Below are 25,842 nucleotides of genomic sequence, written 5' to 3' on the forward strand. Positions count from 1 at the left end.
CTTATACGCCAGATCTTAGGGAAAAATCCTAAAGTAAGGACATTATTTGATATCTTCAAAAGAGCCAGTGGAGAGAAATGTATAAAACTACATTTTAACATATCATTTGATATTTGGCCAATTCCGCAGGCTTTTTTTTTTATTCTCCGTAGATTTCAGTGCATCAAGAAGCTTTTTTCCAGAAATTTTTATATAGCACATTAAATTAGTTACAATTATCTGCGTCAGCTAGTAATTTATGTAGACCCTGGTTATTAATGTTTTAAACGGTATATAGTAGTTACATGAAATAGTTAAACCATTCTTGTGCTGATATATTGTCTTGTGACTGTCCTCCAGAATCTCAAACATCACTTAAAAATTGATTCAGAAGTTTCAGGCCATTAAGCTTAATTTTGGATTATCATCTTTTAAAGAGTCAAGCTGATTTACTAGATTTTGCCGGGGTCAGTAGAAATACCACAGAATACCGCAGAATTCTATTTTTTCAAATTGTATCGACACAGTTTCTAATACGAAAATAACATTTTATAAATTTTGTATCCGAAGCCGTTTTTGAAGTGGCGATCTTGTAATGGGACGAGTTTGAATAATAAAAATACGGAAATGGCCGAATGTTGTATTCCTTACAACCTTAAAAATCATAAAAAAGAAAATAATATTTATTGTTGACTTGGATCACTTTATCCTAAATGTTGACAGAAATAAAAAAAGACATTTTAATTAAAAATAACATAACGCCAAGAATGGCTGCATTTGGTAAAACTTGCTAAGTCTGCCCTGTCGCTTAAGGCAATATTGATTTTGTTTACAAATGGAGATTCGTTCGAACTTTTGAATCATAGATTTTCAGAAAATTTACACAGAAACGCGGTAAACTAGTTACAGTATATGAATTATCGGTAATTAACTCTTTTCATAAAAAGGAATGAATTTTACATAGGAAACTCAAGTTGAAAAGGTAATTAAAGCGGTTGTCGAATAATTCTTTTGAACAAGCTCGTGCATGTTTTCCTTGCAAATGAACGTTGATATATGCTATTGATCTGAATTATATTATTATCAGGTTTGAACAGTTATAATTATTTAAATGAAAATGTTGATTTCTGGTATGTAAAAATAGGAATATTGGCCATGGTTTCTCTTTTGTTATATGATACTGAATTTACAATTTTTCTGTTTATTAAATTAAATAAATCAGTTTATCTTGATTGTATACCATGTCACATCCCATAGGTACCTGGGGACAGGACAATTTTTTTATCCTCCCCCTTTATCCAAAATCCGTTATTTTTTTTCTCTATTATTTTTCGCGTTTTTTTGTATCATGCGAACTTAAATATACTACAAATAACTTGTATTTGCTATTTACCATCAATAGGCCACTTCATGGTTAGTTCGGCCATATTGTATAGGACAGATTTTTTGGATAGCGGTGGAAATAGTATGATAGTACGGGAAATCCTATGCATGTTTCCAAGTAACTGTCCTCTTTTAATCATGTTTTTCCGTATTTTTCAAACCAGTTTTACCTCCACTATGAAAATCTGCCCCCTATTCAACATGGCTTATTTATTGCAGCACTAACTGTGAAGGGGCCTATTCTAAGTTTTCTATCCACAGCGGTCACTGATATATTGTATAGACAGTCTATACAGCTATATAATCATGATAATATATCAGTGACCACTGTGGATATCAAACTTCGAAATGATAGTAAATAGCAAATACAAGTTATTTGTAGTATATTTATGTTTGTATGATACAGAAAAACATGAAAATAATTGAAAATAATAGAAAACAAAAAGATAACGGATTTTGGAAAAAAGGGGGATGGAAGAAATTGTCCTGTCCCAAGGTACCTATGTCGCATCCTTGGACATTACTACATTGCGTGTGTGTCAAGGTTAATAACTTACATACAACTTGGCACCCCCTTACAATTTATCTGAACAACTTAGCAGGTTCTTTCATGAATTGCATCTTGATGATGTCAGATATCCAGGTTAAAGGTTCAAATCTTGAATTTTATTTGGTAGGTTACTGAATTTCAAAGTGTCAATCTTGGCTGGAATTCTGAGAAAGTGTTGACTATGCATGTTCTATGCGGTCATTGAAGAATTTCTGTTGGTAGTTAAGCTAGATGGTGTATGCCTTTAGAAAATAAAATCAGTCTGTTTTGTCTTCGCCTATCTTTCAGCGGTTCTAGTATGATTTGGTTTAGGATTAAAGTCACACTACCTGGTTTGTTAATGTAGTTTGATGTTATGAATCTCGCTGAATTACAAACTTGAAAATTGTGGGATCAGATCATTATGTCATGATGAAATGAAGTGATAGTTTTCTTGTCGTCAAATGCACGTGGATCAAAATAATCATAAAGACACTAATTTTAAGCAAGAGGAGAGCGTAAAGCAATGATTAATTACAATTGTTTTTTTTTTTTTATAAATTAACTGTAGTTTTGATATAAGTAGATGGATTAGCATTGAATAATGTTTACCATTACACAATAGTTGCATTCAAGCAAGAATATTATCCCCTGCGAGTTTTTGAGCATTTTGTTCTTATTTAAGTTACATGATAAAAATCATTTTTGTCTCACCTTGGTGGAGTCAAAAAGCAAGACATTAAGGTATGCTGTTTCCGGCGTCGGCAACGGCAGCGTCAACAATGTATTAGTTTGTGATTAGGTCTAGTTCATGGTGAACCACTAGTGGTAGGTCAGTGATATTTGGTCTGCAGTTGTATTAGCATTGGCACATCTCATTACCATGGAGGTTGTTTGGCCCCGCCCCCTCAGTCAAGGTCTATTGACTTTGAAACTTTGCTTAGTTTACATGTATTAGTTTGTGATTAGGTCAGTTTATGGGGAACTGTTATTGGTAGGTCAATGATAATTGGTATGCAGTTGTATAAGCATTAGCACATCTCATTTCCATGGAGAATATTTGATCCTTACCCCTCAGTCATGGTCTATTGACTTTGAAACTTTTACTTAGTTGACATGTATTAGTTTGTGATTAGGTCAGTTTAAGATGAACCACTAATGTTAAGTCAATGATATTCGGTATGCAAATGTATTGGCATTTGCAATTTTCATTTCCATGGATTATATAGCCCCACCCCCTCATCATGGTTCATTGACTTTGAAACTTTTACATAGTTTACAACAAATGTTTGTGTTTAGGTTTGTTGAAAGGGAACGACTTCTGATAAGTCAATGGTATTTGGTATGCAGTTGTATTAGCATTGGCACATCTCATTTCCATGGAGATTGTTTAGCCCTGTACCTTCAGTCATGGTTCATTGACTTTGAATATTTGCATAACTTACATGTAAAGTATTGCTATTTTAGTTTCAACATTTGCATTATCAAAATAACAAATAGGCAAGACATATCTCTGTGTTAACAGTTTATTAATTATTTTTCAGTATTTATTACAAAGATGGATGAGGAAGAGGATGTAAATTTTACTGATGATGAAATAAGGGATGAACTATCCAAGTTAGGTTATGGAAATGTCCCACATCAAAGATTTGAAGAATTCAAAACAGGTTTGTATTAAATACCTTGAACGTTAACAAATATGTACTGTATATTAATACTTATCTTTATTATAAATTACATTTTAAGATCGGTTGATCACATTATTTTATCTTGAACATAATCCAGAATAGATATTTAAGAACGATCCTAATTTTTTACAGACTTGAGATCCCTGATAAAACATGAACGGAGTAAATTGTCTTCTCAGAACACAAGTATGTCTTCATATATAGCTGATACAACAGGGTCTGTTGCAGGTATGTACATTGTAGCTTTGACTTGCATTGATCATTTTCTTAGTTGTTCTATTAAAAAAACTCTAAGCATCAAATTCAAGAGTAAAATATGTTGTTGACCTTAAGTAACTTTGTTTTTTTATGCCCCGCCGTAGCGGAGGGGGCATTAAGTTTTACCCTTGTCCGTCTGTACGTACGTACGTCCCAAAATTGGTTTCCGTTCTCTAACTTTAGTTTGCCTCAACCAAATGTTATGAAACTTATACACAATGCTTATTACCACAAAACACAGATCAAGTTTGAATTTTGGTGGCGTCACTTTTACCTTTCTAGAGTTATGCCCCTTTACAAATGGAAAATTGCTGAATTTATCGTTTCCGTTCTCTAACTTTTGTTTGCCTCGACCAAATGTTATGAAACTTATATACAATGATATTACCACAAAACACAGATCAAGTTTGAATTTTGGTGGCGTCACTTTAACCGTTCTAGAGTTATGTCCCTTTAGAAATGGAAATATTGCAAAATTATTATTTTCTTCTAAATATCAAGTAATTTTTAAAATTGGAGTTATCTTCCTTTGTCCATGATTATAGTTGAATCAACTACAATCCATGCTTTATACAATGCAATGTTTAATTTTGACTTCCACTGATAAAACACAGATCAAGTTGAATTTGGGTAGTGTCACTTTAACCATTATTGAGTTATGCCCCTTTATAAATGGAAAGATTGCAAAATTTTTAGTTTCCATTCTGTAACTTAAGTTTGCCCCAACCAAACATTATGAAACCTATACACAATATTCATTACCACAAAACTAAGATCAAGTACAAATTTTTTGTTTCCGTTTTCTAACTTTAGTTTGCCTCAACCAAATGTTATGAAACTTATACACAATGCTTATTACTACATAATACAGATTAAGTACGAAATTTGGTGGCAACACTTTTACCATTCTTGAGTTATGTCACTTTATAAACATAAAAATTGCTGAATTTTTCGTTTCCATTCTCTAACTTGAGTTTGTCTCAACCAAATGTTATAAAACTTATACACAACCGTTCTAGAGTTATGCATGTTTACAAATAGAAAAATTGCTGAATTTTTAGTTTCTGTTCTCTACTTAAGTTGGCCTCAACCAAATGTTATGAGACTTACACACAATGCTTATTACCAAAAAACTCAGATCAAGTTCAAATTTGGGTAGCGTCACTTTTACCATTCTTCAGTTATGTCCCTTTATAACTATATGATATGCAAGCGGGGGCATCATCTGTGTCCACATGTGGACACTATCCACATTTTTTATGATGTTGCATTGCTGATTCATTGAAATAAATATCACAACCTGCTCCACATCTCCATTTATTCATACTCTTGCATTTGTCATTATTGAATACATTATTTTTTGCACAAATAGTAATATTTATAATGTTACATGTACAAATGATGTATTAAATCCCTGGTAGTTTGAAAACAATGTTTATAATTCTTTGTGATAATGAAGCCATGGAATTTCAATTGGTTATGATATAAATATTAGAGAGTTAATAAGGATGATTTAAAAAATATAATAGATAAGAATAAAAAAAAAAAATGATATTTTAATGATAGTGTCTCAAAAAGGGAGGCAGTTCTAATTTATATGTATAAAGTAACTTATGTTGCATTATGGTACATTAGTTCTAAACTGTTAAGTTAATTCATTTAGAAAAAATACAAGAAACAAGTTGATTTTGTTACTTCTTTATGTGTAATTTGAAGCACTTGTTTTTCTTTTGTTTTTATGCAAACCAAACAGAATTTTTGATATTCTGAAAATTGTTAAAATTTAAAGTGACCCTGGTGATGAATATTTTTTTTGATGAACAGGTATTCCATCCAGAAGAAGGCATCCATTAGAAGAAACTCAAGTCTCACATGATGGACCTGGTTACTTGGAGTACAGGGTGAGAACAAAATGAATTGAAGTTTTTAAGCAGCTTTTGAATATGATTTGGAGTAGGGAACAAAGTTGACCTTAGAGGGATTTGGCTATAAATTTTTAGATCCATTTTGGTCATAAAGCTCTTCATGTGTTACTATTCTTAGCATTCAAATATTTGACTTTGAGCTTTCCTGATGAAGGCAAATAAAGAAAAGTGCTTTGTGTATTTAAAAGGAAGAAAAATGAGTCTCTTTTAACCCTCTTTCTTTTGTTTGAGAAAAGCACAAATGCTGGTACATGAAAATAAAATATGTATTTTGGTTACCGTATCAAAATTTTTTAAAGACAGAAATATTATGTACATTTTATTAATTATTAGAAGTGTAGAATGCAAATAGAAATAAAATAAATTAAGGAATCACTCACTGATTAATTTTGATTACAGGGGGCATCAAATATAGGGAAAGAAAACAGATATGCTGACAGTCATAGAAAGCCATATGTAACAGATCCGGCCAGAGGAAACTTTTGTTTGTATGATAGTACTACTGATACATCACAGTTACATATCAGAGATGATGTCTCAGAAACTGATTCAGAAAGAAGACTAGTCAAAAGAAAAGTTCTCAGGTGATACATTTTATATATTTGAATACTTTCTTATAAAAGACTAGATTTAATGGTTAAAGACCTTTTTAAATGGACATGTGGATAGTTGTCTCATTAGCAATCATACCACATCTCCTTATCTTTATATATGTGTTAATTCATGGTACAAATAAGAAAATTTATGATTTGAAACAATGATATTTATCTTGAATAAATAAATAGACTTACAGAAAAGAAAGGTATGCATTATCATGTGGGAGTTGTTAATTTTGATAATGTTTTGGTATAGTGAATTTAAAAAACAGATTAGTATGATGCAAATAATACAGAGAAAAGAGACAGAAAGAGATCACTGAACATTTGTTATTTTATACTTTGAAACCTGTAACTGTTTTACGAAATTTGATTAATAATGTTCATGTATCTGGTATATAGTATAAAAGTTCTGGAATTAATACACTCCTGCCTATGAATCTACTGCCATATGTTGAAAAATAGAAAAATAAAATTATGAGCATCAAATAGAATGACATTGGCATCGACTTGGCCCTTATCAATAACAATAAAAATTAATATGTTGTTTTTTTTATATTTGATAACAATGGGATAGTCCAGTCACTAACACACTAAGCACATTGTTATTGTTTTACCATTATCCATACTATTCCATTTACTGTATATATATGTATATGCAGGAAGAAAAAAGATGGTTCAAAGGTTATTGACGAATCTGTAACAGAAAGTGAAGCAGGTATGTAACAGGAACAATAAAAAAATAACTCCAATCAATCAATCAATAAATAACTCCAATCAATCAATCAATCAATAAAAAAGTAACTCTTCTTTACTTCTCATCAAGTTGATGAACCAGGGTTATGTCAAAGAACGTCTCGTCCTTTTTTCTAAAAAGTTCATTGGAAGATACCAAGACCTTGTTGATAAATATTCCGTATCAACTGCACAGATAATACATGATGGTCTTGAAGTATAGATTATAGGTACTGACGTTGTTTATCATCTTAATTACGTGTAATAGTGTTCTTTTATTTGTCTGTAAATTATTAACCTTTACTGTTTAGTCCATTTTTGTTAATATCCTTTTGGCGTGGATTGGTGCTTATACATCTCACCATTGTGTTAATGTGCTATGGTCATTTTTTGTATTCTTGTCTTTCATTTTTGCTTATGTGCTTTGTCTATATGCCATTTTTGTTTTTCTTTTTTTGATGTATTTGTTTGTTTTTATAGTGATTAATATTATAACACAATGTTGACTGCTGTTCCCCTATTTTTGACATTTTTACCTACTATGTCTGTTTGTTTTGTTTACATATTGTTGTCAATATAATGGAATTCTATGCAACTGTCATATATACAAGTGAGAGGTTTAGCTAGCTATAAAACCAGGTTTAATCCACCATTTTCTTCATAAGGAAATGCCTGTACCTAGTCAGGAATATGGCAGTTGTTTTCCATTCATTGGATGTGTTTGAGCTTTTGATTTTGCCATTTGATAAGGGACTTTCCGTTTTGAATTTTCCTTGGAGTTTTGTATTTTTGTTAATTTACTTTTTGTCAAGTCAAGTGTATATTTGAAGTATACCTTCAAGGAAATAATGTCATAATACTTTCCACATTTACCTTTCAAGGAAATAATGTCATAATACTTTCCACATTTACCTTTCAAGGAAATAATGTCATAATACTTTCCACATTTACCTTTCAAGGAAATAATGTCATAATACTTTCCACATTTACCTTACACTGATTTATAAAAAAATAATTCTTGCTGAATATTGTTAAAAAAGATCTGGAAAAAATACTATACATATAAATGCTTATGTTCTTTCCATGAATCAATATCTAGAGTTTACCTGATAGTGTTGATGATATACTTTTCTTCAATCTACTAGTTTTTAACACATTGGTCAACTACTGTAATGTTTTTGGTTTGACAAAGCTGAGGAACAAACGTGTGACCTCTAAAAATTAAAACATGTAATGACATCATTGCACAAACAAGGAAGTTAATTGGTCTAAGTAATACTTCTTATATCCTGGAAGATTATTTCTGTGACTTGTTTTAGCTTGTGGACCCTTTCTTAGTTTTGACCAAATGAAAAAAAATTGAATATGTTATATCTTCCAAAACTTCTAATATTTACACAAGCAAATCATACCCACATCTCCTTATTTTTATGAGAACAAAGCACTAAAATTATTTAATAAATAATTTTTTCAACTGGTGTGTATGTTGGGCTTCAAAAGCCAGACAACTACCATTAAGATATACATAGTAAAAAAAAATTAGATGTCTTAAAAATACACATGTTTATTGAATATATTATCATACTGTTATAGGTAGTTTATCAGATATCCATGACAGATTGAAGGAACTTGGAATCAAAGATGATGGTAGAAGATGTCAATCAGCAAGAAGTGAGGTACATAGTTCATTTGGTTTGTTTACAGCTAAATAAGATTATGATCTTTGTTATATTGTTTGTTTACAGCTGAATAAGATCATGATCTTTGTCTTGATGGATAACTGTGTAATTATTCCTTAAATTTCAGTTAATTGTTGAATTAGTACAAAATGGAATTTAAGTTTACATTGGTCAATCATTAAAGCTGATTTTGGGAATTTAAGTCAGGTATGTCCAAGATATGATATAGTCAAAATATCAATGATAGTGAAAACATCCAAAGGATATTGATAGTCATCTAAGCTCATTATAGAGGGATAAAGTATAAAATGTTTTAAAATTTGCCTCATGATTTGGTTCTTTAAATTATTTTACTCATTATTCATCTGATCTGGTTATCGATTTTGACAATAGTTTCTGCTGGTTGATTTGTTTTAGTTTGTAAAAATGATTACAGTTCACCCATCATGTTACCATATAACTATTATTGTATTTGGTCTAAACTTGATAAACTTTGTCTGTCATTGTCTAAAGTCATCATCAATTTCAATTTGATATCAAGTCCACATTTATATTGATGATATTTACAACTGGTTTTGTCACAGGTGTCTACAGTGGTCAGTCATCAATATCAATTCAATATCATGGATATGTCATAGGTGTATAAATTTGTCATTGATATCATGTGGATATTGATGATATTCAAGATGTTGAAGATGTCAACATCTTTACTAGTTAGTCTGTTGTGGACATGTATGATTTCAGCATGTTCATCCTTAAGTAATAGTAAACTTTGCATTCTCTTATGGCTATGGCCTGTAATCTATTTCTCGTGTGAAGACATATTTTTCATATCACATACGAAAAATGTGTTAATTTGATTGGCTTATCCGACATCATGAAAGGATATTGCAACATTTTATTGGTTATTCATTAGTTTATTGATGACTTTCTCAAGTTCAAATGATGTACATTTCCTCCATGGCAACGGAGATATGTGATTTTTTCAAGAATATACAAAACACTTTCACTTTTACCTGAAAACCTTCTTTGTGTCAATTTTTATCACATTCTGAGGCTTACATAAAGTTTTAAAATGTCTGATATTAAAGTTTGATGCCGGAACAGGATATATGATATCGTTCTAGTATGTGCAAAAGACTAGATTACAGAGTCACAGACTTTTCTATTTAACACAAAGATAATGTTGACCATAAGAGAAATAGGTTAAATAACTTGAAAGAATTGGATATCTCTTGATAATAACTCTCTTAATATATATAAAAAGTAATAATATACTTGCCAAAGGCTCATTTATTATTATTTTGAAATTAAATAACTCAAGTTGATTTCAAACAATATACAATTATCACTCATTAAGAAATTTCAAATTCCCAGTACATATACATACAGTGATAATACTAATGTGCATTTTGTCCAACACATGTCTCATCTCAAACACAAAAATGAAAAACCAAAGAAAAAAGCTTTTTTAGAATTGCTGAATTATGCACAGAAAATAGGATTTTTAAAAACCAGACAAGACTGATATTTGTGTACCAATTTATATAAAGTTTTTCATTTTGTTTTCAAGCCTCCTTACAGACTTGCCCCTGATGATCCTAGACCTGCATCAGTCATCCTTCGAGCACCAGATCATACCAAACAACTGAGAAAGTCAGACCCTGTAGCAAGATACCAACAATTCAGACAGTCATGGTCTCATCAAAGGGCTCCTGGAGAGAAGAAACATAACAATTTACGATGGAATGTTAGAGAACAGATGCTATCACAAGATCAAGTCATAGAAAAGGTAGATAGACACATATGTACTGTATGGACATACTGTGGATTCATTCATTTTAGTGGATACCGATTTTCGTGGTTTTAATAAAACCAAAAAAATTTTGTGGACACTTGATTTCATGTTTTGCCAATCTGTGCATACAAGCCTATAGGAAATTTATATTTCACATTTAAATTTGTGGTTCATTTATATCCACGAAATTAACAAAAACGGGTTTCAACAAATGATAAAGATTATCGTTATTTTGTGTATTTTTCCATTGATCTGTTTATGTGATAGTTTTTCATTTCATGCTCCTCGCTTGAGATAGAAAATTATCGTCAAAAACTAAGGGCACACATGTCGTTGTCAATGTAAACATCAACAACGTCATAGGCAAAATAGCGATAACAGATTATTAATGGTCTTTCAAACTGGAGGATGTCATTCAGCCACATCTTATCTCAGGAATGTTGACCTTTGATGAGATTGTAGCTGAGAAACACCCTCTTGTTTGAAAAACCATCGATAATCTATAAATCCTTAGTATATCAGATAGCATGTAAGATATGGTTTAAACCACAATTGGAGCAATGTATGGAATCCATATCATGCAGTAATTGTGACATGTTTTTCGATTGTTTTGAACCTTCATATGCATGATTGCTTGTTTTGAAACTATGACACTTTTGAAAATGTGTTTTTTTTTGTGTACAACAAGAAGATTTTTAGAAAAGGCTGATAAGTATTAACATTTAAATTATGGTTATGTAGCTATTACAATGTTGTTATACTTCCACTCTGAAGAAATAGGATATAATTGTTTATCTTTGTCCCTCAATCCTTAACCCTTTTGTTGTCAAATTTTTCTCAGCAACTATAACATAGATTTTTAAGAAATGCAAGTTTTGTGTATTTTTCGAACAGTTTAAAATAATCTTGATTGTTACAAAAATTAGCACTTTAAATGATTATTATCATTTAATTTCATGTAACATAACCAGTCTTTGTGTCTTGTGACATTGGATCTATTCATTTCAGAATTTGATGACATCATTAGTTATCTTTTTTATTTTGTAGAAGTCTCAGCGAGTATTTGTTCCTAACAAGTATGTCGTACCAACAGATAAACAGAGAAAATCATTGCGATGGAATATCAGAATGGACTTAGCTCATGGACAAATGCCACCACATGGTTTTTATCATGAATGTTAAAGTACAAATACTGCATTTCATTTGTCTTGAAGGATGAAATTAAATCTCTCTTTTTGAGGTGCTTAACAATATTAAAGAATTCATGAAAAGAAAACACCTGTAGATTGTGATATATGTGGATAAAAAAATGGCTATGAAAATGTTACTTCAAGTTTAAAGCATGTGTAAAAAAACAGGGTGTCTCATAAATGTTCTTTAATATTTTTACTTTATTTATCTTAGTTATAGATAATATGTTGTTGACTTAAAATTCTTAGGAAATATACATGTTGATTTATGAAGATAAAAAGGCATTTAATCAAGGAATTAAAAATGGATAAAATATTTTGTATCGTTATATACATGTAGATATAATTCAGATTATGTTGCATTGATTTGCAAAATCATGTTCAACTTGTTTTCTCTGTACTGTAAAAAAAATATTATTGTGAAGATTGAAATGTGATGACTATATTGTCCCCCGCAATTATTTTTAAAAGAGTTATGTCCCTTGGAATTATTTATTTTTATGGAAAATTGCACTGTTAGCGCTCTCATGTGTATAATTCTTGCCAGAAAATTTTAGGTTTATATCAGCAATGTTTTTTGACACTTTCAAAAATAAGAACTGATCAAATATTTTACGAGTTATGCCCCTTGGAGAAATTAACTATAATGGAAGTTGCATTGCATTTGCTCTGAAGCCTTCAATTCTGTAAGATATTTATAAATTGTTTTAAAGAACAAAAAAAAGTACTTTTATTAGTTATAGCCCTTGGATAGATAAAATGTGTGCAATGCGGGGGACATTGAAACTCTGTTCTTTCACCAACCTTTATATTATGAGAGGAATAAATAAAGATATGGGGTAAGCTCAATCAGAAAGCCATCCAATGACACAAAAACGTTAAAAAACATAATTTTAGGCACCTTAATGAATATTGCTACAAAATCAAAATGAATTGCTTTAGTTGTTTGATTGTTGTGTCCTCAGTAATATGATGCATTTGTCTTATGAGACATAATTTTTGTATATATGGTAAATCAATTGTAATGTAAATAATATTTATTTAAGAATATATTTTTATTGTAGAATGAAAAGAAAATGTCGAAAATATTAAAATAATAGAAATTCTGCTTATCTTGATTTTTTATTCCAAGAGTTATATTTGGGTCTGTAAAAACTGTGACTATGACAGCAGGTGTGTGTTGAACCTGTCCATACTGATAAGTTAGTGATAATAAGTATCTATATTTTCAAGTTTCGTTTTATTTTAGCTGAACATTTTATTCCAGTACTGTTCTTTGTAGGTAATGGGAACCTATTCTTAAATCATTCAAGTCTTGAGTTAAATCGTCTACGGAAAACACCCAATTAAGTGTGTTATGGGTTATACTTTTTGTAGTTTCAGACCTAAAGACTTACCGTACTTGAAAAATAAACTTTTGTTTAAAGTTATTTTGATCAAAGAAAACGCAAAAATAAATCAAATGTTACCATTGATGAAATAATATTACTCTGATATTCCATTGATTTGGAAAGTAAAGAAAAGTAAACATTCAAAAGTAGAAAAAAAAATAAACATCCTTGGACATACAACATGAGTGTTTTATTTTATATTATTAGGTAAATTCCATGTTTTTATCACATCTAATGTTCATCTTCCTTTGCTGGACAGTCAATTTAGTAATTGTTTGTTGGTCTCTTCAGTTCTTTTATCTAATTTATTTATAGGTCGCCCATGGATAAATTATTGTTTATTGTAAATACTGGTAAAGAGAGATCATCATGGTTCTTGCCTAATATGAATTCTTGAGATCCTATTGGAACCTCTTCTGGAAAATTTCAAGATTAAGAACTGCAATAAAAGCATTTTTCCTTTCATGCATGGTTATTTCCTTGTATTTCTTCCGATTAGTGTCTCATAAACATGTGATAATCCCATATCCCCTTTTCCCCCAATATGTAATGAACTGGCAAATCAACACCTATGATTATGTACTTCAAATATTTAATGGTACCCGGTATTTACAACTACATATATTTTTCCAACCTATGCCTTATTCAAATTTTAAAATGATATAAAATAAATACACTGGTTTTATTAGTTTGCCTAAAGAAAGTTAAAGTGTTTCTATATATCAGTTTCCACATGTGTGTCCACAGTCAGAAACTTAAGAAAATACAGCCAAATAAATTGGTGTGCAGATGCACCTAGGAAAGACTTGACAATTTACCAAAAGATGAACTCTGTAAGGTTTGTCTTACAATCTTTATTCAGAAAATATCCTCAATATAGACAAAATCAGACTTCTCATACATGCAAAATTGGTGTCCTCAAAGTGTTAAAAATGAAGTGATAGATGTTTTTTTAAACCAGACCAACCCTTCATAAACATCAATTTATGTTTCAAAAGATGTGGATGTACACTCTCTTAATCTTGAGATCTAGAATATGTCAAAATTCCTTTTTTGAAGTCCAACAAACTGAAGATATTGACATAGAGGTCCAGAACATCTAAAACAGTCTCTCTAGTGAAGACTTTGTTGCAATTGACATAATATCCAGGGATACACTAACTGATTGTGAGCAGTTCATATAAAAATAAGGAGATGTGGTATGATTGCTAATGAGACAACTATCCACCAAAGTTCAAATGAAGTTGATGTAAGCAAATATAGGCAACCGTACGGCCTTCAACAATGAGAAAAACCCATACCGTACGGTTGGCTATAAAAGGCCCCGACATGAAAAATATGAAACAATTCAACTGAGAAAACTAACGGCCTAATTTACAACAAACCAATTTACGAAAAACAAATATGACAGACATGAACCAATGACAACCACTGAACTAAAGGCTCCTGACTTGGGACAGGCACATAAAGAATGTGGCTGGGTTAAACATGTTTGTGAGCGCCCAACCCTCCCCTAACCTGGGACAGTGGTGTAAGAGTACAACATAAGAAAAAACTATAAAAATCAGTTGAAAAAGGCTTAACTCATCAGATGGATACAAATAGAAATACATCTAACATCTGGACGTGGAAGGGTACTTGTACATCCCAAAAACGAAAAGACACAAACTACAGATTTGAGAGTACTCGCAGTTACTGACAGCTAGTTCAAAGCCAATAACAACTATGTATCTAAGACTAAAATATCAACCAATACACTTCCAACATCCAATGGATTTAGTGTAAAGACGTAATTAACAGTCAGAGAACTCATGACCTTGTGCAATGCCAAACTATAAGTATCGACAGATTGTAGTACCGTGAAAGTACATTTGTGTAATATTTAGTATGGTTTTAATTTACTGAAAACAAAATCAATATTTATGCCAATAAAAACAATATTCAAAGATTTAATTACAGTGTTGAATAGGTAACCTTTTAGAATAAGTTTATTTAAAGGATTGATAAGTTTACCTGGATCGAATCTATATTTCCGGGCTCGGTTTACAACATCACAGTAAAATTTTGGATGTGCTATTCTGCTTGAAATGTACAGCCAAACTTGCAGACCAAATCTTTGTATTTATGAAAGAATTTAGTAAAGGTTCTAAGTAATTTGTGGTAACGAAATCCCTGACTTAATAATTTACTAGTAATACATAGATTACACTCATTCAAATCCAAAACGTCACTACAGACACGAGCATAGCAAACGAGTTGGGATATAAACACTGTAAGATGGTGCCAAAGGAACATCACCGTCCAAAAAGGGAAAATTAACAATAGGGAAAGAAAAATCATCCCTTTTGTCGTAAATTTTTTGTGTAGAGTTTCTGGTGTAATACTGAAATATCTAAATCTAGGAAAGGACAGTTATTGCTGTTGGTATTAGAATTATTTAAAGTAAGTTCCTTTGGGTAAATTTCAGCAGTATATTTATAGAATTCTTGATTATTTAACGAAAAAATATCATCAGGATAACGGTAAATGTTGTTGAATTAATCAATTAAATGGAATTAAGACGGTTCTTTACTGAGTCTGGCCATAAACTGTGATTCATAACAGTAAAGGAACAAGTCTGCTATTAAAGGGGCACAATTGGTGCCCATAGGAATAAATACAATCTGATTATAAAATTTATTGCCAAAACGTAAAATGTTGCCAAAGAGAAAATTTAGTGCTTGGATCATCTAATCACACCTCCAGTAAGTATATCTAGCATATTAACCTTTCTCATTAGAGAAAAAGGCTTTATATGAGTTGCAGAAAATAATTTGCAACCAGATTTATTAAACGACCATTTAATTAGAAAGGAAAACTTTTGTTTGATAAGGTTGTGTGGAAGTGTAGTATAAAGAGTGGAAATATCAAAATGTCAACCAAATCAAAAGGACCAGCAAAAGCACGTACTTTATCTGAAACATCCAAAGAATTTTTTACAATCCAAAAATGATTACAGCTCTTTTCATAATGCTAGCAAGACAAAGGTTTGTTTGGCTTGCTTGCTTTGTTTGTATCAATGTTTGCTCAAGCATTGTAATTAAGATTGACATCTGCAAACAATATAAGTAGGCGGAGTTAAATCTGTGTAAAGGTAAATTTGATTATTTGATAATGTCCAATCAAATTTAAATATAATGTATACAAGTTTAAATCCTCCTTTTTATGTTGTTTTCAGATGTCAATCTTAATAACAATGCTTGAGCAAACATTGATACAAACAAAGCAAGCAAGCCAAACAAACCTTTGCCTTGCTAGCATTATGAAAAGAGCTGTAATTCCATTGTTTTCATATGTTTTATTACAAAAATTAACGATAAGTTCTTTGATAGTAGTTAAGGAACTTGTTAAAAGCACCGAAAGATTAGTAGTAGAACACTAACTAGAGGCCGAGATGAAACGATAATTTACGGGTTTTTTTTGTGCAATTTATGTAACCAATACATAGTGGGGACCTTCAAATGTTCCGAGGATGCCTTAAGCTGAGCTGTGGTAATAACATGATTATTTACTATATGACTCTCTGTGGAGCGTACGGCCTTGGATGTAGTTGAATGTATAATTTCATTCTTAAGGACCTCCGTGTAGTATTTACGTCATACCACTATCACATTGTTGGCTGCTTTGTAGGCCAATACGAACACAAAACGCTTTTGATAGTACTTGAATTTTGTTTGGCATTCACACAATACCTGATGTATTTCAAACAGTTTGAAGAAAGAAAATTTTCCATAAAAACTGTGAACATGCCTGTTGTACAAGATTCTCCACATGATACATGTTTCTGGAGTTCTCTCTTCACGGTATGTGCCAGAACAATTTTTTTAGAAAGATAAATTAACAAATACATCTAAATCAAGAGATTCATATGATTAATCAAAGAGTTAAAACATCAATATAAATCTACTAACACTTTGAGGACATGCTATTGTATAATGATTTAAGCCTTTATCATATGCTTTAATTTTCTGTGAAATTTCAACTTTTCATTTACCCTTTTAATGACTTTCATGGAGAAAAAAAAACATCGAAAAAGATGACATGGAGCAGTGCTCCTTTCTTAAATGCATCATTTTGTGGATGTGTTTTTTTATATACTAGAATATAGTCTGCATTCTTATGTGATACAACTCGCTGACTTATTCCTTGTAATGGTATGAGAAAAACTTCATTCAGGGGCTTCTCAATAAAAATGAAAAGAATTCTATGATCCTAGAACTATATAGATGATGTCATCTAATTGATACTTTAATAAAAACAAATTATGACTATGTTGATGTATCCCATCGAACTTGAATCAAGAAAAAAAAAACAATTTACCATTCTTTGTTCTTGAATCCTAAAATGTCTTTACTTGTTCCTGTATAATTCTCCAAAGTTAATATCCATCTCATTGCTCTCATGTTGTATAGGATCTCAAGTTTATTTCTCAATTCGATGTCGATTTTTTGGTTAATTTCAGGTTGTTTAAGTTTATGGAAGTCTATGTGATCTTGCTTCGTATTTAACACTTTTTAAAAAATGTTAATCTGATATTTCCAACAACTAGGTATAATAGCCACCATAGACATCTGTACCACTTTTTATTCTCATATCTGAGTGACGACCTTCATAATGATTTTTGATTCCTCAGTATGTGATCAATTTGAATTTTCACATTCCAATTCGGAGACCTCCATGTGCCTTTGTGTACATGTAAACTAAGCAAAAATTTCAAGGTCAATAGACCATCACTGAGGGGTAAGGACCAAATATCCTTTATGGAAATGAATTGTGCTAATGCTTATACAACTGCATACCAATTATCATTGACCTACGCTACTAACGGTTCCCCTTAAACTGACCTAATCATAAACTTATACATGAAAACTAAGCAAAAGTTTTAAATTCAATAGACCATGACTGAGAGGAGGGCAAATAATCTCCATGGAAATAAGAAGTGCCAATGCTAAAACAACTGCATACTTAATATCACTACCACTAGCGGTTCATCATAAACTAGACCTGATCACAAACTAATACATTGTTGATCGGCGCCGCCACGGCCGCCGACGCCGGAAACAGCATACCTATGTCTCGCTTTTTGACTCCGTCAAGGCGAGACAAAAACGGATTAGGAGTACGACAACGTGAGCATATTCATAACCATTGTGAAAGGAACATTGAATAATGGTCAACCAAATCGTGATGACAACCCGATAAAATGTTCCTAGTAAGGAAGTAATATATTCTTAGACAGACTTTAGGAGTGAAATGACGTGGCCCGGGAGAATAAGCATTTCCTACTCTTTGCATGGTACCTGGTTGACCCTGTCATTTAACCAAGTCCCAAAAAGCTGTTTGCATGAAAACAATTTGAATTTTTACCTATTTATTTGAGCGTTAATAAGTCTTTTGATCTGATGACGATTTCATTCAAAGTCCTGTAATGAAAACAAGGAGAAGGAACAAACATGAAACATAAACACTGAAAAACATTCAAACATATCAGTCATTTGCGTGAAATTGCCTGCACTAGCAATTTTGCTGCTACGAATGACTATGGGTTTGTTCGCTAGTATTCTTATATCATCCGAATGAGATGAGTTAAATCTTCTCATTTGCAGGGATCCGTTACCGTAAACTCGAATTTCTGAAATATAATTTAATTTATGGATGAGGGTCCTTGAAAACTGGCCTTTTCTTTTACTTCTATATAACAAAACCGTTATCGCTAGCGGCGCGAACGTTATAGCAGAGACATATATACACAGTTTACTCTTTTTAAAATCACAGTAGTTTATATGTTGTTCACAGGCACTAAATAATTTATTATTCCCATTAATTATAAGGTCCTACAGGAGGCATTTACAAGCAACAATATAAGCAATCATGAAACATGATACATATTTTATAGTATAATATAATGTGCCATACATTGTAAATCTGTAGATGATAAAATGCAGAACTTAACATTTGGATTATTTGCTATGTACATGGCGATGTAGCTCGTGTGCATTATCAGTTAAATCGTTTTATACTATAACTTAAAGACTTATTGAATTTGTAAAAAAAAGAAAAAAATGCCAGTTGCCAAGAGTCGGTTGCTCAACTGCAAAAGACACATAGGGACAGTGCATTTAAACCTGTATAATAGTTCTCCTCAGTGTCTAATGCGGATAAGGAATCTTTCTTTTTTCTTCCCTTTCTCCGACCTCTCCTTTTTTATAACATTTTTATTAGCAGCAACCAAGAGATCAAATACACCTTTATTAATCCCAAAAGGTTTATTTTTTTTCAGAGACAATTAAGTATCTGTGATATTGCCCCTATATTGCTGAATGCAATGCAAGAACCTTTCTCACTAATTAGCGACAAGAAGCCACAAGAAGCTTCTTGTCGCTTCTCGACGCTTCTCGTCGCTAATTAGTGAGACACGCAAGAACGGATAAAGTCCGACACGTCCGAAAGATTTCCCGTATTTTTGTTTTAATTTGGCGCCTTTTCAATACCGGAACACTAACTAATCTTATCAAAGCTATCTATATACAACCAAAGACGTTGAAAGTCCATCAAATATCAGAGTATAAATAAGGGAACCGTAAAGGCGAAACTGGGCTATGACCGAAAATGTATAGGGGGACAAATACAGGGACAAATACAGGGACAAACGGACCACAATAAGAAATAATGAGATCAGGATGAAGTTATGAAACTGCACAAAATGAAATATAACATTTGACGAAGACCATGGCTATGTCTAAATCTTTACAGGAGGGGCAGGCTCCAATATCCTGTCAACTGTGCGAGGAATCTAGTGAAATCAAATGGAAATGTCTGCAATGAAACTTCCTCGTGTGTTCAAGATGTAAGAACATTCACCAAAAAGTTAAATCATCAGACCAGCATAAAATAATTGATATCAAAGACATAGCTGAATACCAAGAGTATTCCAGTGATCCAGATTTTCACAGTATTGAATGTGGGGTTCACACTGGACAAATATGTTGCTTATATTGTCAAACCTGTGAGGAAGTTGTCTGTCCATCATGTATAGCAAAAACCCATAATGAACACAAGATGACTGTAATGAATGAGGCTTATGACTTGGCTATGGAGTCAATTAAATGTATGAACTCTGAAGTAAAACAGAAATTATCAGAAATATTTAGTGGGAAATCTAAACTTGGAGCTATAAAATCTTCTGAAAAACTTAAACTTGATACAGAGAAGAAGAAAGTTCTTAATCAAGATAATCTTTTAAAAGATGAAGTGAACAAGTTGACACGAAAAATTTTAAATGAACTTGATCAGAAACATAGGGAACTGATGAAGTCAGTAAATCATGAGGAAAATAAATCTGAAAAACAACTCCAGGATTTAGAACTTAGAAATAACATTATAAGCAAAGCTGTAAGTTCTAACAATGCCATTCAAGTCTTCCGCACATATAAAGAGGAGAAAATTGCAGAGGAAATGAAAGCACTTCAGATAACCACAAAGTTTAAAAAGCTTCCAGAATTTTTTCCAGGCAATATACAAAGTTTTGAGTTGTTGTATGGAAAGTTACATGAACCTGAAGACAAATACACTGACCTGTTCAATAATTTTGAATTTAAAGTTATACAACAGTATAAAACTGATTTGCCACTTGTTGAAGATTTAGTCTGTTGTGATGATGGATTTATGTGGATAAGCTTTACTAATGGAAAAGTTGTACAGAAAATAAGCTTTTCTAAAGGATCAACATTTACCCTGCAAGCCTATGAAGTGTCTCCATTAAGCATTGCGTTATTACCATCAGGAGACTTGCTAATTTCATCTATGGAATCTTACCTCAATATACTTTCTAAGAGCACAGACACAATAACAGAGTCAAAATACCGAGTTGCTCCTCTCCAAACAGTTGCAGTTCATGTAACCAAAACCAATCAGATAATTGTAGGGGCAAGAGAGAAAGGACCACCATTCCCTGTCAATGGTCCCAGACAAGTTATTATAATGAATATGCAAGGCAAGAAAAAGAAGAGGTATCACTTGGACAACAAGGGAAACCCTATTTTTTCACAGCCACGATCAATAACTACTGATGGTGACAATAACATTTATGTTTTGGATTTACTATCAATAGACAAGTGGCAAGGTAGGATAGTCGCTTTATGCAATAGTAATGGAGTGAAGTGGACATATGATGGAAATCAAATGGCAAATAAGGAACAATTATTTGCACCTTTTAGTTTTGTGACTACACCATTAAACAATATCGTTGTTGCAGATAACAACCATATGCTTCATATACTGAACCAAACAGGAGAATGCATCCATTTCCTGCATACAAAGGAGTTTGACATCCACTGGCCAAGATCCCTCGACATTGACAAAAGTGGAACCCTGTACATTGGGTGTAAAATATACAATAAATGGAACCCCTGGGAGGCAAAAATACATGCTGTTCAATTCTCTGGATTCTGAGCATGATAAAGAAGTTATTTTCATAACTTGAGATGAAATTTAATTCCAATAAACTGAGAAATCATGATGTTTGGTTACCAATTCAATAAGGGTTCTTTTTGTAAAATTAACATCTTTAAAAATACAAGCATACATGTAAATAAGTTTGTGTTTAGCATCAATTTTTATTATTCATATTTCATTATTGCCTTGATTATTAGTACCATACAGACGAAGTAGAAGGGGACTTTAGGTTTGCACTCCATCCATCTGTTTGTCTGTCTGTCTGTCTGTCCATCTGTCAGTCCGGAAAATCAGATTTCCAGACTTTTTTTCTTCATGCTTGAAGATATTGATTTGATATTTGGTTTATTGTTTTATCATGACAAGTTACAGGTCAAGTTCAATTTTCACGATTTTAGCTTTTCTCTTTGTTCAGTTAAAGCCCCTTTCCCTAGAATTAAATTTTTGAAGAAATACTTATTAATTAGTAGATTTCTGTTCAAAGGGAAATAACTCATTTAAAAAAAAATAATAAAAGACAAAATGACATTTTGGATTTTTTTTTATTGTCTTTGGTAAATTGTTTGAAGAATTTAGTGGAAGTTTGTTTGTCATTCTTGAAGATATTGATTTGATAATTATTATATAGTTTTATCATGACAAGTTACAGATCAAGTTTGAATTTTGTTGCGGTCTGATGATTTTGTGCAGAGTTATGGTTTTTGGACATAGAAAATTCACTTAAATAATCAGTTTTCAACAGTTTTTTTCGTCATGCTTGAAGATTTTGACTTGATATTTTTATGCAGTTTACACCATGACAAGTTATAGATCAAGTTAGAATTTAGTTCCATTACAATGAATTTTTAACCGGTAGGGGACTATGTATTGCCATGCAATACTCACAGAATGCTTGTTACTTTTATTTGTTAAGACAACAGGCAACTGACAAAAGCTATATGAAAATAAGAAGATGTGGTATGATTGCAAATAAGACAACTCTCCACCATAGATTACATGACGTAGAAGGTTAGCAACTATAGGTCACTGTACAGCCTTCAACTATGAGCTGAACCCATACCGCATAGCAAGCTATAAAAGGCCCCAATAAGAAAACTAATGGCCTGATTCGTGTACAAAAACAATAAACGAAAAAAACAAATATGATATACAGCAACAAAAGACAACCAATAATTTATAGGCTCCTGATTTGGGACATGCACATACTAAATGTGGCGGGGTTGAACAGAGGTGTAACAGCACAACATAAGAACAAAGTTCAACAAACTAAAACTCATTTGAAAAGGGCTTCTTAACTGATCAGATCACACAAAGCACAAAAACAACTAAACAAAAACACAAGACACAAGTACAGAAAACTACAGATCTGAAAGTACTTGCAATTACTGAAAGCTAGTTCAAAGCCAATAACTATTTAAAAAAATATGTAACTATATCATGAGTCAATCAAGTGCACATTAATAAATTTGCAGATGATAAAGCAAGACTCAAACCCATGTAATTATATAATTATGGTACCATTCCTATTTTACAAGCAAAATTTTAAGTCTTGTAACTAGAAGTTAACACAATTGAACAGATCAAAATCAATGAGTTAAGTTAATAAAGTGGGCCTTGGATACATTCACTGACTTGACAATTTTGACAGTAAACATGTACTTTTCTTCACTGAGCTTGTTTGAATCAGACTATTATCTTTGATGTCTGTTGAATTTTCATTCCCCAAATTGACCACAATGCATTAAATTCTTGAACCAAGAATTTAGGGAGGCGTTGGTTAATTTGGCAAGTTTCTATATTTCACTGTTACCTGGACTTTATAAAAAAAATATGCACACCCTGAAATGTCATCCTGCTTAACTGATCATGATTGAATTTAAGTTGGAAGTCTAAAACAATGATTCTAATGTATCAAATAAAACTTTTAAGATTACCAAAGATCCATAAAAAAGGGGACACCATGCTATCCTTCCATAAACTAATATAAGATAAGGAGATGTGGTTGATTGTCAATGTGACAACTATCCACAAGCAACCAAAGAACAAAGTTGTTAACAACTACAGGTCACCTTACTGCCTTCAACAATGAGTAAAACCTAATTTGTATAGTAACATATAAAAAGGCCCTGGCATGACCAAATGTCTTAAATGAAGTTGACCTAAAAAATGTATTGTTTCAAGCACAAAAATGAGAAACTGGCCTTACCACCAAAAGCTTTGTGTTGACCAATGAACCATGACAATGAGGTCAAGGTCAGAGGAACACTGCCAGACAAACATGTACACCTTACAATAAATCAATACACCAAATATAGTTTACCTATTGCTATAAATAGTATCTTGGAAACAGACCAAACCACAAAAAAATGAAATTTAACCAATGAACCATGAGAATGAGGTCAAGGTCAGATGAACCCCGGCTGACAGTATACCTTACAATCATTTCATACCATACACTGTTTATAGATGATCAATAGTTCAAATTATATTAGAAATTCACCTCATCATGAAATCTTAACCAATAAACCATGACAATTAGGTCAAGGTAGTTTGAACCCTGCAATACAAAATTGTATACTTAAAATCAAAAATCAATCCATAAACCAAATATAGGTTACCTATCTCTAATAGTATCTAATTTTCGTGGTTTTTGTAGATGGCTTTATCCACAAATTCAGTGTCCAACGAAATATAACAACTGTTGTCCACATCAAGACCTGGAAAGATCTCCATGTAAGTTTGACTACATGGATACAGGCATATAATTTAGAGAATACATCAAATATTAATAAATGCACTATGAACTACAAATACAACTATAGACATGATTTTACACGTTTAATCTGTATAAAACCTAAATTGTACAACTTTTAACCTTTTAATTCTCATGAAAAATTAGTTTTGATCTAATAAAGTCAGACTTCCGGTGATATCGATGATGACGTGTTCATTTTATCTCCTCATAATTTTCATATGAAAAAAAAAAATCATATTGGGTCTGCTTTTTTATTTCATAAGAATCAATTCTACAATTCAAAGTTCATTTGTAGCATTTTTTATGTTACTGTTTTTTGTAAGTGACTTGTTTATGGCCCAATTAACACCCTTGATGTTTGTTGATCATTCGATCTCGGGTTAATTAGTGTCATCAATCAAGACAATTTATAAGCATAGATGATTAAACTTATTTCCAAAAGCAAATATTTAATTAAAAATTTGATGAATGTTGTCCGTAATGAAAGATGAACAAGTAAGTGAAAATGGACACATTATTTTGCAATAGCCTACAAATCATTATAAAACAACATATGATTACTTTCAAAAATCTTCGTTTCTAATTTTTTTCTTCAGAAAACTAGAATCTACGAATTTAAGAACCCATGAAAAGGTAACTTTAGCTCAAACAACGAAAATTGATACCCTCGAATTAAAGTACTTTCACAGTATCCAAGTTACAGACCTAAACACAAAAACTGAACTTTGATCAGTGAACCATGAATTGGGGGGCCAAGCTCAAATGGACATGGACATGTACATCTTAAAATCATTCCATACACAGAATATATTTTTTTACTTATTGTTTATAGTATCTGAAAAACTTATATTTAGCAGATGTCTTGCATACTATTTTGAAAATGCTGTGACAAATTTATCTACATTGGCATCATGATTTAAATACCAAAAAAGATATGTTTTCTTTCCCAGATTTCAATTGTTAACTAGGACATGTTCATTGTGATGACAAAAGTTGTTACTCTACCAATAATAAATAGTTCAAACATATTTCATTTGATCAAAACATAGCATAATAATATATACCGAAAACTTTTATCCATATTAGCCCCTTTTTTTTATGTCCTATACTTATGGAAAGATTTTAAGGCAATCACCTACCTTAATATCGTATAACTAACCTATAGACATATTACATTACATGACATAATTTAGCATCACTAGTTTAAATCTTAACTTTTGGTTCAATAAAAAGTGTAGGTTTGTAGTGACTAATACATTAAGAACTTTACATATAAATTAATAATTAATACATAAAGAACATTACATATTGCCACTTGCAATAAAGCTTACAGTTATATGAACAAATTGAAATATCTACAACATTAAACTTCATTGCGAATAGGTGATTGAAAGAAATCTAGGAGGAATTACTATTTCAGAAAGACATGATCTTTTAATTAAC

General features: G+C 31.7%; 2 protein-coding genes across 3 annotated transcripts; both read left to right on the top strand.

Annotated features, from left to right (window-relative positions):
• Window positions 1-783: 783 nt before the first annotated feature.
• On the top strand, window positions 784-12,866 carry LOC127738292 (centriolar and ciliogenesis-associated protein HYSL1-like). 2 transcript variants are annotated; one of them, XM_052249485.1, is made up of 9 exons: window positions 784-902; window positions 3,436-3,558; window positions 3,712-3,807; window positions 5,662-5,738; window positions 6,162-6,346; window positions 7,021-7,076; window positions 8,687-8,769; window positions 10,346-10,564; window positions 11,618-12,866. In XM_052249485.1, the coding sequence occupies exons 2-9, from the start codon at window positions 3,450-3,452 to the stop codon at window positions 11,750-11,752; spliced, it is 960 nt and encodes a 319-aa protein (XP_052105445.1). In that variant the 5' UTR covers window positions 784-902; window positions 3,436-3,449; the 3' UTR covers window positions 11,753-12,866. The 2 variants fall into 2 exon arrangements, with proteins under 2 accessions (XP_052105445.1, XP_052105444.1); XM_052249484.1 differs by having other exon boundaries at window positions 785-961.
• Window positions 12,867-19,687: 6,821 nt separating this feature from the next.
• LOC127736972 (uncharacterized) lies at window positions 19,688-21,784 on the top strand. Its single transcript, XM_052247531.1, has one exon. The coding sequence runs from the start codon at window positions 20,250-20,252 to the stop codon at window positions 21,639-21,641; it is 1,392 nt and encodes a 463-aa protein (XP_052103491.1). The 5' UTR covers window positions 19,688-20,249; the 3' UTR covers window positions 21,642-21,784.
• Window positions 21,785-25,842: the final 4,058 nt, after the last annotated feature.

The sequence above is a fragment of the Mytilus californianus genome, unplaced genomic scaffold (genome assembly GCF_021869535.1).
Source record: "Mytilus californianus isolate M0D057914Y unplaced genomic scaffold, xbMytCali1.0.p SCAF_4, whole genome shotgun sequence".
Classification (NCBI taxonomy): domain Eukaryota; kingdom Metazoa; phylum Mollusca; class Bivalvia; order Mytilida; family Mytilidae; genus Mytilus; species Mytilus californianus.

Coding starts and splice junctions, on each gene's coding strand:
- LOC127738292 (XM_052249485.1), top strand. CDS start 3,450: ATGGATGAGGAAGAGGATGTAAATTTTACTGATGATGAAATAAGGGAT. Junction 3,808..5,661: donor TACAACAGGGTCTGTTGCAG/GTATGTACATTG, acceptor TTTGATGAACAG/GTATTCCATCCAGAAGAAGG. Junction 8,770..10,345: donor GTCAATCAGCAAGAAGTGAG/GTACATAGTTCA, acceptor TTTGTTTTCAAG/CCTCCTTACAGACTTGCCCC.
- LOC127736972 (XM_052247531.1), top strand. CDS start 20,250: ATGACTGTAATGAATGAGGCTTATGACTTGGCTATGGAGTCAATTAAA.